This window comes from Anoplolepis gracilipes, chromosome 6, assembly GCF_047496725.1.
Source record: "Anoplolepis gracilipes chromosome 6, ASM4749672v1, whole genome shotgun sequence".
Taxonomy (NCBI): Eukaryota; Metazoa; Arthropoda; class Insecta; order Hymenoptera; family Formicidae; genus Anoplolepis; species Anoplolepis gracilipes.
This window is the reverse complement of record NC_132975.1, coordinates 5,757,605-5,776,317: the sequence shown is the minus strand read 5'-3', so window position 1 is coordinate 5,776,317 and position 18,713 is coordinate 5,757,605. Positions and strand designations below refer to the sequence as shown.

Sequence of the window (18,713 nt, the reverse complement as noted above, 5' to 3'; positions counted from 1 at the left end):
TATGTGTCTAAGAGATTTTACATGTAAGAATATATGTTATCAATACACAAACACATATACATAGAATCCAAATTTATAGTCAATTATATCCTCGTTCGTGTTCCATTAATTTTGCACAAACCTGAATGTATAACACAATGTGGATGAGAACAAGGACACTTCCGAAATATTAACAAAAGTTCGCTGGTATAATGATTCTGATTTTCATATTCTTGATACAAGGTTATAAACATTATTTTAAAAAATTTTTAAATTTTTAAAAAATTAAAAAAAATTTTTATTGAAATTGGACTAAGGTTTAAAAAAATGTAAAACACAGCCCTCTCGAGAAATATATTATTTTGTCGAAAAATATTCAGATTTAAAAATTTCGACAAATAGTAAAATAAAAAATAAAATGTAAAACCGAAATACACAAAAAAAGAACGACCGAAAACACCAGATTTTAATCACTTTTGCAGTACGATCGAGAATCACTATGGAATCACGACTGCTTGTTACTTCTGCCGATTGCAGAAATACGACGAGTTACGTGCGAGTCAATGCCATTAGCGGGAAGAAGAGTGGGAACGAAGCGTGTGTGTGGACTTATGTCAGGCATAATAATGCACAATGAGATCATCATCTACGACGTTCCTAGGAGAGATTCTTCATGCCTGACTCAACTATAACGCGCATGTCTAATTAATTGACCTTGCTAGGAGAAACAGGTTTTTTTTTAAAGGTTACTAAGACAGTAGCTCTCATTCATCGAAAAGTCATATGCCGCGCTCGTGTTTTGAAAATATGAAGATAAATAAATTGTAATAGTTAAATAAAAAAATGATATAATATCTGTGGAGAGACTCACCTGTAGCTTTGTTTCCGTTATTCTGCCAAATTTTAAACATGGCAGCGGCCTGTTGTGCGGGTTTGTCAGGATATTCTTGCTTTATTAAGGCTACATCATTAGGCGGGATGTTTAATTCTTCCGCTAGCGGTTCCCAATCTTTATCCAATAAATTAGCGATATCTGTTAAACGAATAGTCGCTCTATGTATGGCGTCTGGTCTACCTAAGAATAATATATATATATAATGTTAAATAATAAGTTTTGATAAAAAATATTATTACTAATTAGTTCTTTTTTTACAGCATTAATGACGTACTTATTCCGCCATCGCGCAGAAAACTATAATTCTTTGATAGTTCCAATAAATCAAGCTCGGAGACTGCAGTATCCGGAGATATCTTTTCTGGTAGCAAAATATTTAGCGTACAGATTGGCGTTTGCGGCAATTCACCTCTCGGAACTTTGGGCTCACTCATAAACATAATTCGGCCCATCATATCCGCGGCATCAGGATCCTTTATTCTCGCGGTGAACGGAACTCTATTTTCTTTGAAAGCTCTAAATGGTAGCTGAAGCTGCTCGCCAGTTTTCAATACAGGCACGAGATTTCCCGAGAATTCCATGTACTGCGTTTTTCCCTCCAAAACCTATAACATAAAATAATATATAATAATATCTTAAGCATTTAAATAGTTCTGCATTGTGCGTTTTAATAATTTGCATTTTCATCGTTGACAGTTACCTCGACGTCCCTACTTTTTGCGACTTCCGTAAAATGTTCCTGATGCTCTAAAGTTTTGTCCTCTTTGTCATCCGTCATACAGAATACACGTAATCTCGCTTCCAATGGATCTATTCGTTTTGCAAAAACTACAAACCTATAAAAAATGCATTAAGTAGTATAGTTTTCTATATTATTCGCACACTTATATCATAATTAAAAATTAAAAACTAAAATTTATGTTTTATATAATTTATATTACATAACGTACTTAGCCATAAAAGGTACATGTGTCGCGTGCGTGTAGAGTTCCGTAGCCATTTTCGTAGCTTCGGAGATGTTACGGCAGTCCATCAACCAAAAGCGAGCGGAAACTGTAGTAGTGAAGGAGACACAGTCTTTCACAAAAGTTAACGGCGTCGAGCCTGTGACGTCCTCCCAGACTGCCCGAGTCTGACCCCCTGAACGACATACATGCCAAGTCCAATAACATTATTAAAATATGTCCGTGTTGCAAATACGCAAATGGCATAGGTAAAAATATAGTGTAATATTTTCGCGCGACCGAGATTAAATACGGATGATTAATGATTAGATACAAATTAGTATAAAATAATGTCGAGTATATAACTACTAGTTATTTTTCCAAGAAAAAAGCCTTCGTATTTAAAACGGTCGCTATAAGTGGTGCGTTATTGTTAAGTGCTTTTTATCTATATGTGTGATCAATGCGTAATATAAAAATAGATATGTGACTGATCGAATGAGAATGCTTACAAAATCAAGAAAAAGCGCTAGCCATATGAATGGTGTAAAAAGTAATTATAGATAGGTAGATAGGTTTAATAATTAAGAAATTTATATATATCAATATGTGTTCGTCATTAACATATATTTATGATGAAAAAAAAACTCTTAATAAAGTTGAAATAAAAATTAAATAAATTAAAATTAGATACATATATTTGTTTTAAAAACAAAGATTTTTTTTATCGTAAAAATATTGATGCTTAAAATAAGTTTTCAACAGATTGTGATTTAAGATAAGCTTAAATATTGGTAATATTTTGTGTATGTGTAATATTGTAACAATGATGTTATAATCCCTTTTGTTTATAAGAGTGATATTACATAAAGAATATTGTAACTTAAAAAAATATATATACATATACATATATATATATGTGTATATATCATGAGCACAATTTCATGTAAATTACAAATTACTAATATTAAAGCGATTACCAGTCAAACGAATGTGCTGAAACAAAAACTTTAAAGTTAACGCTTACAATGGGCTAGGTATAATAAAATGTTATCTACTTTAATTGATAATCCATACCTAAATGACTCAATCCTAACAATATGCAAGCATTAACAATGAATTACAACAAGATATGTATACAATAATGATACTCAACGAAATTTTTCTATGAGACATGCAGCTACCATCTCTCTTTTAAATCTCTATCCGAAGGTCCTCGGGACATATTCCGACAATACGGATATAAATGATAAGAAATTGTTTAAGACATTCACGTAATACATGTCATAATAACCTCCCCCCCTTCTGCAACATTGACATACACAAATTAATCCTGTTTAAGTGAACAATTGATGTAGGAACATCTTTACATTTGTTGGTGCAAATCACAAATTGTAGACCGTTGATCAAACTGAACACAAACAAGTTAAAAAAAAAAAGTGCTGCTAACATTCAAGCAATCTTTTCGTGCAACATACGATATTTTGATTCGCAGTCCCGATGACCTGAGAACAGACAAGATAGCCTATCGACTGTATTCATGCCTGCTAAACTACAAGTCGATACTTGAATGCGCAATAAGTTCGGTAAGAGCGTATATGTACACCATAGGTGTATGAGGCGTATATATATTATATATATCATATATAAAATTTCAGCCGTTTATCGGTAAGAGATTCTCCAGTAAGACGGTACGCTGCTCTACAATGTTACGTGCAAGCATATATTACCAGTTATGCTGCACAGGAGTCTCAAAGTCGGCGCGTCCCCGGAGTACTGGTTGATCATTCCTTTATTGGCTGCCTGTGGCACTGGGATAGTTAAAGTTATCGGCTTATGGAACTTTCTTCGTCTTGGCTCCACGGTAACGATTGGCGATACAGCTACTCTATTTCCGAGTAACTTAGCCACGAGATCCGCCGGTATAGGATGTGCCTATGCAAGAATGATAGTAATAGTTCTTATATTGAACGCGATAAATAAATTATAAGAAAAATAAATATCGAAAATATTAATATTATATGTATGTACGTACTGTATATAAATATTATTATATATATTATATTTTATATATATAATTTTTAATGTAAATGCAAGCAATTTAAAAGATTTAAGAAAACGCTTTGTTTAGAAGTAGTTAATTATATATTTTAATATCAATGTGTGAGAATTAATAATTAATAAGTTAATAAGCGTAAATGAAATAAATTTAATTACATCAATAAAGAAAAATGGAAAAATACCTGTAAACCGACTCTGATCTTCTTAGTGAGGGCTGCTTGCGGGAAGACAGCTTGTACTTGTGGTACAGCAGATGACGATACGGTACCACCCTCGGGACCGACCGCATGGACCTCTTGTCTAATGCGAGATACTACCGCAAAGTAATGCGGAAAATCTACGGTGAGTATCCTCACGATGCGAGACGTTTGGAGATCCTCTAGTTGGCTTAACTCTAAAAAAAAAAAAAAAAAAAAAAAAAAGATATAATCCATATAATCAAAGCTTATTATATATGTATATATACGAAGGGAGTTGCTTTAAAAATCATACCTTCTCCCTCAAAGCTCTCATTAAGCACATCTTGAACAGCCTCCTCGCTGGCTTCCAAGGTGTGCTCACGCCAAGTCTCTCCATTGTCCGATCGTAGAATTACTATCTCTCGTTCTTTTCCGCGCAGTGACGCGAAGTGCGGTACCTCTATGATAACAGGGCTACACATAAAAAATTTCTTAATGTTTAAGAAAAAGCTGTCATTGAGAATAACTGTAATAAAGTCTATTATTTCCCGTAATACATAATGTATGTCTACATACGAATCCTATATTATTTTATATACTATTTGAAAGAACTGCAATCGTTTTATCATAAATTTGCAATGTCGCGTATCTAAACAATGTGAACAATGTTAAAGAAATCGCGAGAAGCGATGTATGCGACGTACCCTAAAAATTTTGCACCCACAGGACCCAACTCGAGGATGCGGCTGGCCAACGCTTCTCCCTCCATCAGAGGTGGTGGATTGGTCAATTTGTCCCTCCTTAAATATCTGCATGTGACACGCATAGGCATCGCGGCTTTGCGTGGCGGAACAATCACGCGGACACCGCTGTGCCTGCATCCGCGCATTGCACCGCCTCTCGCGTCCACCAAGAAGGAAACCAGAAAGCTGAAGAGATTTCGAGAGTGCGTTACTTGGATTAACCGTATGTTGTCAAGGAGTTGTCAAAAATATATCGTAAAAAAAAAAGTTGCGTTATTATCTGAATATATAAGTTGCACATAAAAAGTCAAAATCTATCCTTTTCTATATCCAAAATCTTTGACAAAAAACGCATAGGTATGATCTTGCTTCTTTGAAATTTTAATAATAATTTATATTAATTTTATCATACGCAATAGAAAAATAGAAGTTACATATATTATACATTGTAGCTTTTTCTTGAAAAATCACGTAATAGAAGATATAATTATTATAAAGATATTTTATATTAAAATTTCACGAATAACTTACAATAACAGAATACAATAACAGAAAATGCAAATTCTTATATTTAATACAATTTTAATATTAATGTCAGTCACAATGCATTGTATCGCCGACAAGAATTAACTACTATGAAAAATATGCAAAGCCAGGAAGCATAATTCTCGAGAAATTATACTATTGTATAAAGCGTAATATTGATAGTTATACATATAGTGATTTAATGAAGTTTTGTAAAAATTTTGAGCCAATGCGCATCAGTCGCGTTAATTTCGTGATATCATTACTTAGTTGTGATATTATCTTTTCAAAAATGAATAGAGTAATTCATAGTATGCTATTATATATTGTCGACATTTAATTGTTATGCGTGAATGTAATTATCTGATATAATGTAATTAGATAAAATAGATAAGATTACGATAATGAGCTATATATTTGGCAAAATAAAACGAGATAAATAAAACAGCTATCTAATCTGTGGATATTTGTATAAAATGACAAAGATGAGCTGTATGAAATACATCTCGCAAAATAAGTGATAAATAAAACAGCTACCTACGTCAAATATATGGGTGTTTACACGAGGCGTTTGTGTCGGATGGGGTGTAATATAGCCATAAGCGTCAAATTAACAACATTGAAAGTGTCTACTCTAATTCGATTCAAACGAGACTTGGGCCCATTCTCAATCGCTCCCAACTGCTACATAGTGTAGCAATGCTAGCGTTGAGAATTCCACTCTGATGAACCTATAAATCATTCACAAGAAAATTGTGCAATACGCATTGCACAGTGAATGCAGTAGTTTGACAAAGACGTCTTCCGAGTTGACGCGGTATTGACAACGCAGTTATTATTGCGACTTCGAATACGAAGACATTAACGATTTCCTCCGTAGTAGTAAATTTGTTTTTTTTTTCTAATTTTAAATTAAGATATCAATAACGCATCTAAATCATATGATTACGTACACGTACATCGTCTCTACCATCGTCGTGAAGAGCTTGAGCATAGAAAAAAAAATTCAAAATAATTAGAAGAGGCGCGTATCTGTTGTTTTATTCATTACAGTTTTTTCAATAATAAATTTTGCTGATTCTCGAAGATTCAATCATATTTGACTCATGAATCATCTATTAGTAATCGACGAACGAAGCTATTCACTGAGCAATACGACTGATTGTGAGAATAATAAGAATCAGCAGCTACAAAAGTTTGTGTAGTGCAGCGACAGATAGGCTGTGTATATAACAAAAAGAACTGAAAAAAATCGAGGGAATAAATATGGCAAACTGCAGAAGCCAAAATTGAAGAGAAGATCTCACTTACTTTCTCCACTGTGGAATTCTGCGAGAGTAGCGCAAATAAAATAACAGAGAAGATCGGGAACAAAATAAAAAACGCGTTAGTATTCATTCGTTCATAAACATGATGATGAGATGACAATAGAGAAAGAGAAAAAAAAAAAAAAGAGATGAGATCGTGATATATCGCTAACACTAGCACATTTTTACATAAATTTTTTTAGCGTATTCGATTTACTGGATTTATAGTTCCTTTTTTCATTAATTTTAATATTAATATTATTTCTGGATTTATAATTGGCACGATGTGTGCATTCTCGATACGTCAAATTATATGCCAGATTTTTTACACTTTCCATTTTGTTTTTCGTAAAAAATGCTCCTAGGTTGCGACGATGATGGCCTGAACACTTCAAAAACCCGCATTCATCACACGCAAACATTTTTCTATTGTACACGACTACGAAACGAGCAGCAACAATAATAATTATGTATTATAGTAGAGAGACGCCACGCAACACACCATTCACACTTTGCGGAAAAAAGGCATATCGCGCGGAGACAACTTAAAATAATGACGTAACGAATCTGTTGCAATCTTGATAACTGAGAAAATTAATAATTCTTAATTTGTATATATAATTGTAAATCAATTTTTTTTATCATCTTTTAATTGAGAGAGACAGAGTTGTATAAAGATATAAAAAAATTACTGTGCATTTTTATCAAATAGAGTACTACGGATTAATGCAACAGATTCCGTCACATCCCTATAAAAAATAACATAATTTAAATTGCTTATATAAAAAGAAAACATCCAGCAGCCGTTGCAACGTTGAAATTTCCTCTACTTTCTACACAATTTTTTTTGGACGAACGATTCTTTTTCTCGTATTATAGCATGCTCATTATTTTTTTTCATATTCTTTTTTTTAAAAATTGCTATAATTATGTTATTATGTTTAAATAATATTATATATAAAAATTTTTCTTTTAAATATAAATATCATTAATATCTTTGCCATCGCTAACAATTACGTTTTGCATTTGTATCGTGGAATACTATAAAATAAGATTTGCTGGTGTGTACCTGTCCCTCCACATTCCTTGTCCTTTTGGCACTGTACTGAAGGCCGCCAGCGAGATGCATAAGGACTCTAGGGACTCGCTATTCTCAGAACAGAACCGATTTAAATTATCCGATTATAATGATCTATCATGCTCATGCTATCTCGTTTACACAATTGCAATTTTTTTGTTTGCAGTCATTATATCCGGTTTTAGTCAATAGAGAAGTAACCTATGCTTATTCAAGTAGTGCCACGTGCAGAAATGACGAGATGCTAGATCCTCATACGCGGTGTTAGATAACAAAGTATAACAGAGATTGACTGATTTATGATTTTTTATGTGAAAGAAGACAGATTTGAAATCATCTCTTTTTTCTCGATTCGATCTGATATCGCGGACATTCTTCAAATCATTTGTTCAAACCAGCCAAGTGATTAGTATAAATCGCAATAATAAATAAAATCATTCACAATGTCAAAGAATCGTTCATCCAAACCATAGAATGTGAAAAACAACATGCTCAACACTAAGTAATCGAACTTTACTACGAGTAAGCAGGCTATAACGAGAACATCAAGCGTTCTTATTGAGCTGGCTGAATGATTGTAAGGATCGCGTCTTGTAGCGAATGTAGTAAAAGAACAGACAATATAATTGTACATACTATATCGTGTTGTGATCTTACGATTATTGTATTTTACAATTACACATTTATTTAAGAAAAAAAAATGATTAAAATAAGAGCATATTCCCCGTGTGATATATTCAAATATTTTAGCTAGAATTTTATATTATATGTTATACTATTTTTTTTTCTTATGCCATAACTGTACATATTTATATCGTAAAAGTCTAATAGTATAATTTAAACATGTTTATAACGTGTGCTTGTAAACCTAGCGCAGACGTGAAAGATTATGTACATATTACATGTGATTTCATTGTCAATAATACCATGATGATATTAAGTAGATATTAAGATGAACTATTAATTATATGTACACTCATAATAGTAATGTATACCTTTGTACATGGATTTTATGTCCCATATAAAAATAAACGAAATATGCAATCATACATACACAAGATTTTCATCTAAATTCACAAGCGTATTATACTGCGAAAGTCTTTTTAATTTAGTACTTATTATCGTACTATTTGATCTTGATAATATAACAATTGGAAAATAATTTATTTATCATAATGTTATCAGCAAATCACGATAAATAATTTTGATTATAAAAACGATATTTAAATAAAAATATCAATTATCATGTATACATGTACATACATATATTGTTTGTGTCTATCACATTACCAATTCGGAATTAGGATAATAGAATTAAATAGGTAATTTATAGAGCAGCCAATCATCTGTTGGGTTAATCACAGCAGGAAACTTTCACCAACACACATATTGTATCACACTATAATACACATCATTATTGTTTCGTAGTATCAATGCAGTGTCAATCGCGATATGTATACCGGAGTACAAGGTTGCGCAAGTATTACGGATCACATTTCTCGAAATATTGAATAACATTATTTTTTATATTGTATCATATCTAGAACTCTTCTAGGTTTACAATAGATAAAAATTGCTGCGTGTAAAATTGAACTAAAAAAATTTAACATTAATATATTGAAGAAATTATATTTTTTACATTATACATCATATATCACGATATATTCAAAATTGGAAAAAATAACTATTATACATATATCTTTCGTTTAAAATATCGAAACCTGAATATTTAAAATTTATGAGAAAAGAAAAGTTTTTTTTTAATTATAAAAATTTAATTCATAATCAAAACGAAATCGAAAGTATAATACATAATTTCTGGAAAACTATGATAATCTCTCAAAACAATTTCTCGTATTAATAACTTTCAGTTATATACAAGTATATGTTTAAAATTTCTTCACTGATAGTTATTAAATCATGAAAAAAAACATGCATCAAATTTTGAGCATGTCATAATTTTGTAATCTCAATATTATATATTTATTAACTAGAATCACGCCAAACCATGCAATTATAATTTTGTCTCAGTTGTACTAATTAATATTTTTTTCTGATATCTGAATTACTAATAGATATTTTCTTTAAAATTAAATGAAATTTGCAATGAAAAAAATTTTGAATTTTTTTATATTATATATTATTATTATATTTAAATTGATAAATCATATAAAAATATTAAAACTTAATATTTAAAGTAAAATTTGCAGCAAACTTGTAGCAACACAATTCTTGAATCCAATGCTAGAATTTGTCTATATATAATATATATTTTTCAGATTTATACTGCGACATTCAAATGAGATTTTCAGGGAAATCTTTTATATTAACATTCCATTGAGAATGGAATATTGGAATAGGTTTGGTAGGCAGTCTTATTTTTATTTCAAATTTGATAATAGATAAAAATAAATAAAAATATATATATAATATTACATACCCGACATGCACAGGATGCCTGTTGATGTCTACATTGTCTGGCTTAAGATTGGCCGCGTTCGTACGTTGATAATTCTCTTTCGTAATCATTTCTGTTATGGTTGGAGCTACAGAACATATACATTATATATCATGTTAAATTTATTTTCCGAAAACAATCTAATCGGATAAACACGGTACAGAATAATAAAACATTCGATTTTCAAATTGCATCACAGCATATCCTATAAGATATATAGTATATTATTATTTTATTTTTGTAACTTAACAAAATAGTTGTTATGCAAGCATCAAAATTTTATAAATAGAGATTGAAAAGATTTTATATATATAAAAAATTCATATACATAAATATGAAAAATATTCGTCTGTGTTAAATTTCTCTAACAGAATCGTCTACAATTTAATTTAATGTGAGAATCTTGAAGGCAAAAGAGCAACGATATGTGAAAAAATGTTTTCTTGATAAAAAATATTAAAATATATGAAAATGCACGTTTCCAATGTATTTACGTACCTCCGGAATGTCGATTATCTCTTTCATCGTCCGTCACGTTCACGCGCATCGAGTCATCCCCCATGGATTTCATGTCGTCAACAGTCATGTAGCGATACTGCTGTTGGTCGCTGAGCATTGGATCTTCACCTGTGATAAATATTAAACGAATAAAATAAGCGAAGATAGAAACAAGTATGCGCGTAGATTTGCGAGAGAAGTTGACGGAAGAGACCGTCGTATTCTCTAAAGATATTATCAAGTTCAGATGAATGCGCGATACAACATATGTAAACGTCGCAAAATATTCTCTACAGAAGTATGCGTAATACACAAGTGAGAATAAGTATGTGAGCCTGCAAATAAAGAAGAAATCATTGCCAAGTCAACACCATTGCAGTCAAGCCGAAGAAGCAAAATTTTTATTGATGTTCTGTAACTTGTCTGATAACTAATAATAAACAATTTAGAAGTTTTTAAACAAAACTATATATAATTATCGCTGAAAAAATTTTGCTGTATTACCTATATCTTTTAACAAGTTTTTTCGCAAGTTAATAAGACAAAATGTACGTAAAATTGGAACGTTACCGGATGGCAGATTAAATATATTCTCACTGAGCCATATGTTCTAAATTATTTCGATAATCTTTTCAAGTGTTTTAAATTGCAAACATCACTCATTGATCCGAGAGCAAAAACAGAACTGCTACGCAAATTGTAACAGTTATTTCTAATGTTATGAGAGATTCTCTAAGGCACATACAATGTTACTTTGAGAGATGACAAAGATTAATTGAGTTTAAATCTTTTAACTTTATTAAGCTTTAGTCATGTAATGATAAAATGTATATGAATGAATAATGTATATGGTAAAATTTTTTTATACGATAAAAATTATTGTTGTGTAAAATTAAATAGTAATCCTTTTTTTCTTCCTTTAATTTAATAACTTTAAATACGCAACCACATACTTAAAGTCAATAAAATTGTTTTCTTATCAATTTCATTCTCTTTTCAGCTGTATATATCAAATATTTCTTTCAAGATTCTACATATTATATTTTAAATGGTTAAAATTCTTTTATATATATATATATATATATATATATATATATATATATAAAATACCTATTTAACACAATTTAAAATGCCCAACAGATTTGCCAATTTTTGCCAATTTTATTTAAGAAAATGGAAAATTTTTAATATTACGACATCGTTTATTAACGACAGAATAAATGTCATTAAATCACGTCATACCTTATGTCAATTGGGGTCACGGCTGAATACATCTTACACCCAAGAGATGTACATAAACGAGAGCAATTTGGTGGAACGTCGACATGTACGAACCGTATCACTTTTTTTATACGACTAAGAGCAACTTGCTTTACGATCCCGCGTTATCAGATATTCCAAGAATGTAGGCTACAATTATCTAATAAACGGTCAGCCTACAAATTTGCCTCCCACGTCGTTATGTCATACCGTTAGCATAAATTAACTATACATAGCATAATGATCGAAATTGTTTTCAATTGGAATAAAAAAATCTTGCATTAACTACCGCTGCATATTAACTTGACAAAAATTATTCCGATATCTATCAGATTTTTTTTTTTAATCTTAATAAATAAACATTATGCGTAAATATATATGTTTCATAAATAAATATATAAATTATATATAATAATATATTACCTAAAAAACATTCTGCTCTCAATAATATTCTAACGATATAAAATAAGTCATAATTAGTATTTAATATTAAAATATAAATTAATTAATGTTTAATCAATGTAACTGCTTCTTAAATTACTGTCAAACGATTCAAATTTCATTCGACATCACTGTTTCTCGGTGGAATGTAGCAGATTGGTATATGTACGTGTGTATAATGCGAATATCTTTGGCACGTCGACGTCTGCGTTCTCGAGGATACTCTTGATCTACATTTCACGACGGTTTCGGCGCAATTCTAGGAAGATCGGGTGCCGTTACCCCATTCTCTTATGGTTCGCCCATATTGACGTCACGCGCTATCCACGGAGCTCGCACTGTTGCCCGTTAATATCTAAAATTAATGTAAACATTTGCGAACGCGGACTGGCTACGATACTCCTGCAGGAAATTGTAATGTATAAGTGCTAATTTTAACGATGTTTCAAGGACACCTCGAGTCGAACAGCCACGGCGATTCCGGGCTCTATACGCGAATCTCTTCCTCTTCTCTAACTCTAAAAGACGCCGCTTCTATCTACACGACCTCATAGGCAGTGACCTATGTACATATATATCTTCCGCTAAAGCTACCAATCAGCGAAGAGGCAAGCTATAAAATAATCATGTCGAATCTCATTTAAGTGTAGTTAAATGATTAACGTTGACGAGTGCGGCGTCACGTACCAGAATAGTGCTAATCGTAATCAGATAAAAAAAGAGAGAGACTATGCTGTGTTTCTTTTTAAACGTGACGACTAATCGGATCGGCGCGTCGCATCGTTCATAATGTCAATAAGAGATTCAATAACATGGTGGGGAATGAAACATGTTTGAGGCGCGCCGGAAAAATCTTTTTCCTCGCTCGCGCAACGCGATCTTTTTATACACGCGACGTAATTATATCGTTATTTTGTGCACGCGACATCTCTCGATCGTACGTTTCAGTCATTAGCCTGTTTTCGACGATAAAGATATGGAAAATTTGTTCATAATAACCTTTTGAACTAAATAATTATCAATGTATCAGGTCTGCTTATATCGCTGACAAACAAGAATAAATAAAACTTACGAAATAACTTACACGCATCAACCGCATGACATATTCTAGAGTTATTTTAAATTCATTCAACATCTAATTTAATTAATCTTGATTTAGATCAAGACTGCCGTTTTACAAGTTAAATGTTTTTGCATGACGTCATTTATCTTGTCTAAAAAGAAACAAGTCCGACAGAAAAACACCAGAGAAAGAAGTGGAAAAATCTTGTGCGATCATCAAGCATAACATGTTTTCACGTTACTTTATTGGAATTAACGAAGCGTTTATTAACGCCTTAAACCTATTAAAACAAATTAATGGAATATTTCCTCGCAATGGCCTAATGTTTATTATTGCCAAAGTTCGTTTACTAGACAACCGACCCAGTTACTCCTCGCAAGAGCAACAGCAATTAACCCGACTACGAATACTCGGCGACTTTATCGCGGCCGTATACTCCGGTTACGTGCGTAGGCGCTAAAAATACACCGGAAGAGAAGACCGAAAGTCAGGCGTCTATCGGAGTCCGCGAATGCTCCTCTTCCGACGTAAGATCCGGCGCCCTTGATCGGATCTACACGCTGACGCGATATCATCGTCATGACTACCTTATGTCATTAATGGCTTCGTCCGCTTCATTGTCGCGTAAAGTGATGATATAATAGTAGTAGTAGTAGTAGTAGTAATATATATATATATATCACTAGATCATGTTTCTCAGGCCACTCGATTAATCGCACGCGTCTATCGCGATTGGAATGTGTATATATGTAATTCCCGGAGCTGTATCTGGCATCGCTGAGTATTCGCTCAGTAAGACAATGAGTATACCTGATCCAGTTGCACGATAAAAATGCGCGTCCGCGATTCGCCAACTTTGAGCGGACGACGTTGTGTTGGACGATACGTTTTCCGCGGATGCAACGTGCTGCACTGATGTGAGCGCGCAACGCGGCGCGGCGAAACGCATGCTACACGCGTAATAATGTTTTTATGCGAGTCTCTCTCTCTCTATCTATCTCTCTCTCTCTTTCTTTCTCGCGGCTGGCGATACCTCGCGATATAAAGTCGAATCTTCGTAGCTGCCTTGGCGCGTTTGTTGTTTGCTCGCGACGCGCAATCGTACGCAAATCATGCTTCCATTTTGATATATTCGAAGATGATCGAAGGTCTCTTTAATTCGCATTATCCGTATAACGATAATGAGCGCAAATAAAAAAAAAAAAAAAAAAAAAGCAAGTTGTTATCCGTACGCATACGAATGTCGTGTTATGACTTATAGAAAATACAGACGTTATATGCAAACGATGCGCCAATTAAAGTGATAAAGCCCAACGAGTTTTAATTGGCGTCACAAGTAATTTTTACGTCGCTGCAGAACAACTTCTGTTTTTCATTTACAACCGTAAAATTGTTTCGGACAGGCATCTCGTATCGTACAGAAATACACGGGAATCCAAACAACAGTGCCATTCAGTGCTAAATGCACGCTGAGAGCGTTTCTCGAAATCAGGACTGATTCTATATAAAATTTGCGGTGTGTCCTACATCTAAAATTATTGTAAAAATTACATAAATGTAGCTAGTAATATTTAAATAGAAATTATATAACTTTTCAATTTATAAAAAAAAGCGACGCTACAAAAAGAATTAATATAAATTAATACATTTTTTTTTTTTTTTTTTCAAATTTTTTGGTATACTTATCGTCTTAATTTTTGTAAGTCTTTAAACTATGAAAATATGCATTTTTTAGGGGGTTAAAGAAAGTGATTTTCTTGGACTAATTTGAATCGCAATTTTAAGTTCTCAGTACGACGCAGCATTCTAGAGATAAGATCGAGTCTTCAAATTCTTTAGAACAAGCATCTCATTCTCGCGTAAGATACGACCTCGATTTCGCTCCGATATTTGCGTACGCACCACGCCCAAGGATATCCGTCATTTACTACGACCACGATGCGCCCTCGATCTAGACAATGAGCCACAGAGCACGAGCGTTTAGCTTTCATTAACACTTACGAGCTTACGAAAACACGGTCGCGTGGCACGTCTGTTATCTCTTCGTAAGCACTGATTATCACGTAGTAGTAGTACTGGAGGCGTTGGTAAATACACAATGGGGAATAACGTGACAGTTTACACGTTGAACATATGTTGCCTCTGAGGCTAGAATGTTTCAAGATATTTCCGGATATATCAATATACTTCTTACAATTAGTATTCTTTTGACTATCAACTTGAAAAGTTTATAATTCATAATTTTCATATCACATAAAATCTACATAAAATATTATATATAAAGTGTTATACAGTTTACACATTTGTATATTTTTCTATTGTTACGCAAGGGTAAACAAATTAGAAAAATAACTTTATTAATGTTTGTATAAAAATTATGTTTTCATCAGTTAAAATCTTCAAGAAACTCTTTGAAAATTTATTTGTTTTTCTTTAATAGCTGGACAATTTCTATACATGTTGTAAAATTATGTAATAAATAATAATATGATAATAGTATATTAGAATAATTTTTTGGCGAAACTAAAAATTTATATATCGTATCTTTAAAATAGTTCTTGATATGTTTTGCAGTTAAAAAAATATATCTCAATAATTCGATATAATCATGAAAAGTATATATTTACAAGATATGTTTATATAGATATTGATAAAATAGAAATGTTTGTATAAAAAAGTCCATCTCAGAAGATATAATCATAACATTTTGAGTTGATAACATAAAACATTCTAACATCAATACAACTTTAGTAGATAATGTTTAAGAACTTGCAAGAATATGTTGTATCATATGAATAAAGACTCGTGGGGGAAATTAGTATTTGATGTTCGTTAATATACTTAGTGTGTTATGAAAACAAAGTCGCGTGGTACCATACATGTTATCGCTTTGTAAATATTTCTTATCAGGAAAAACTTAAGCAGAATCATCACATCTCAAAGAAATTCTTTACATCACTCTTGCTCATCGCGCTAATTTTAAATAAACGTCAGTGAAGTAATTTACGATTTAATGTGTCAAATAAAAACTTTGTAAATCCTTTTTAAAACGTCCTTTTGATGGACTCTTATTTGCGGCAAGTTAATTTATATCGTTTGTGTATATAAAAGAAAATTAAAATTAATTTCTTTCATATTTTTTTATAACAGAAAAATTCTATCCTGCCAAACTCAATTAACTTTAATATTCACTGCAGAAGAAATAATCTACGATGATGTCTAATTACCTGTCTAAGAAAATATAAGTGTTTTATACAAAGCAATTGGAGATAAAAAATGAAATAAAATAAAATTTGCGGTATCTGCTCGAGTTCTGTTCGCTCGCGCGAGTGATTAGATCGAGAGGATCGTCGCATACGCGCAAAACCAACGGCTGTAATATCATAAACGATGGTACATAACGCAACAGATGGATGATATTTACATAATACGTCGCTGTTCCTGCTGCCACACCCGCACGGACAGCTGCACATGAAGCCTTTTTTCTTTGTTTTTCCCTTGGCCATGTTTTATTATGGTACGTTTTCCTCTTTCGGCAGTTCACAAAACGACGTACGGCAGCGCAAAATTCTTGGTGCTCTCTTTTCTCTCTGGAGGAAGCGTTCCGTATCCTCGAACGTCGTTAACGCACTGATGCACTATCGCGATGCAGCGTCCGATAGGCCGTCCGGAACTTTGTCTGCAACGCGTGCACTCGATATGCAGGTGGCATAGACCGAACGGAATTATTAGCAGTCGTAATTTTGGTCGATTATAGGACGATATAAAGAGCAACTACTTCAACTATCTTTTCTTCAGGAAACTGTTGATGCGCCTTTCAACTCGTTCCTTCGGTCTCATCGCACGTGTAAACAGCTTATCGAATGGGCCGTGGTCCCTTACTTTGAATATCACACTAGCTCCTAGTTGATAGAGTAAGCGGCGACTAAGCATTCATCCTATTAGATTCAATTCGTTTAATTGCATTAAGCACACGCGCTGAATATGTTGAATACTTCCTTTATTTTCGCTCGCGCTCTCGGCAGCGGCGAATCGATGTAGGGTCAGGAACAGCGACTGCTCGAGAAGATTAATACAAGTTCGACCGGCACTAGGAGAACTAGCTCGCTAGGAACGTGACCTCATTCCATGAATCACCAATTTTATAATAGTAACTGCTTTTGAGCTTTTCCTACTATTTTATTTACCGCGCGACTCTATCCACTGACGTTTTTCGTCACGCTAACGAAAAGAACAACGCGAACACGCGAGGTTATTTTATTAGACGATTCGCGTGATAAAATCGTAGTAACACAGTGGATGGTCAATTTGTAATGTAGATGACACGAACGTTCGTTTAGATCAAAGTTCCTGCAAAAAACTTGCTGCGAGCGCGAAACAATCGAAATCAATCAAATTGTTTGTTATCCGCCTATGGCTTTAATATAATAATATGATTAATTTCTCATTTGATTATATAATAACTAATAATAAAATAAATTTTATAAACAGTTAACAATTCGATAATAAATTTGAAACAATAATGCATTCGTTCTATTAAAAGAATCTTGTATAATTTGTCAAATTTTTTGATCACGCATTATTTTGCGAGCATCGTTAATTACGATCAATTCTATTTAAAGTGCGTTTATATGAGTTTATATGAGTATTTTATTTGTTTATACGAAATGTGAGTGCGTTTGCGTTTCTAATTGCACACTTTATCTTTTTTTTGTTTCTTTTAATCGACGGCCGCTACGCGTGTGTAGTGTTATATAAATTTAAGATTATTTCGGTCCGGCATCGTGTATTTGGCAGGATGCCAAGGGTTGAACTAACTGCACTAATAACGCGGCACGATACGCACACTGACTATTGCATAACAGGTAGCAAAAGTGGAGGGCAGTATATGTAATAGATACAACTATGACGACAACGACAACGACGACGACGAAGCGCGCCGGTCGGTTGGCATAATGATCGCGCAGCTCATTATTATGCAAATTACATTAACAGCGGTACAAGCACGCCCTATTTCAACGCTACCATAACGTATGTAAAGTTGCATTGATGCAACAGGAACGAATATTTCCAGTAGCATCAAATTCGTGCACCTCATTTTTGAAATTTTCACGAACGAAGATTACGTCGACGTAATGACTCGGTGCATTCATATTTTGCAGGTTTCTGTGTTGAGTAAAAACTTATGTGAGGTTTCCAAGAATGTAGTTTATCAGATCGTGTGTAAAAGACAGATTTGTTTCTTGAAATTGAGGCGTGTAATAAGAAAGTAAATTATATCT

At 32.9% G+C, this 18,713-nt stretch overlaps 1 protein-coding gene across 22 annotated transcripts in view; it reads right to left on the bottom strand.

Moving 5' to 3' along the window:
* Window positions 1-18,713, bottom strand: part of LOC140666679 (uncharacterized) — an 86,360-nt gene that overhangs the window by 29,962 nt on the left and 37,685 nt on the right. For 13 of the 22 annotated variants that reach the window (XR_012046814.1, XR_012046815.1, XR_012046808.1 and 10 more), the window contains 11 exons: window positions 10,668-10,796; window positions 10,152-10,257; window positions 7,703-7,780; window positions 4,763-4,987; window positions 4,372-4,532; window positions 4,062-4,273; window positions 3,549-3,753; window positions 1,825-2,014; window positions 1,575-1,710; window positions 1,149-1,479; window positions 851-1,054 (listed from right to left, as the gene is read on the bottom strand). Coding sequence is in view for 7 of the 22 variants with exons in the window: in XM_072894121.1 (XP_072750222.1) it covers window positions 851-1,054; window positions 1,149-1,479; window positions 1,575-1,710; window positions 1,825-2,014; window positions 3,549-3,753; window positions 4,062-4,273; window positions 4,372-4,532; window positions 4,763-4,987; window positions 7,703-7,780; window positions 10,152-10,257; window positions 10,668-10,796 (1,977 nt within the window). In the remaining 15 variants the exon portion in view is untranslated. Of the gene's footprint in view, window positions 1-850; window positions 1,055-1,148; window positions 1,480-1,574; window positions 1,711-1,824; window positions 2,015-2,812; window positions 2,911-3,548; window positions 3,754-4,061; window positions 4,274-4,371; window positions 4,533-4,762; window positions 4,988-6,637; window positions 6,656-7,702; window positions 7,781-10,151; window positions 10,258-10,667; window positions 10,797-11,909; window positions 12,250-14,241; window positions 14,400-16,855; window positions 17,897-18,713 lie in introns of those variants that run through there. The other 9 variants (XR_012046804.1, XR_012046806.1, XM_072894128.1 and 6 more) reach the window with 6 other exon arrangements.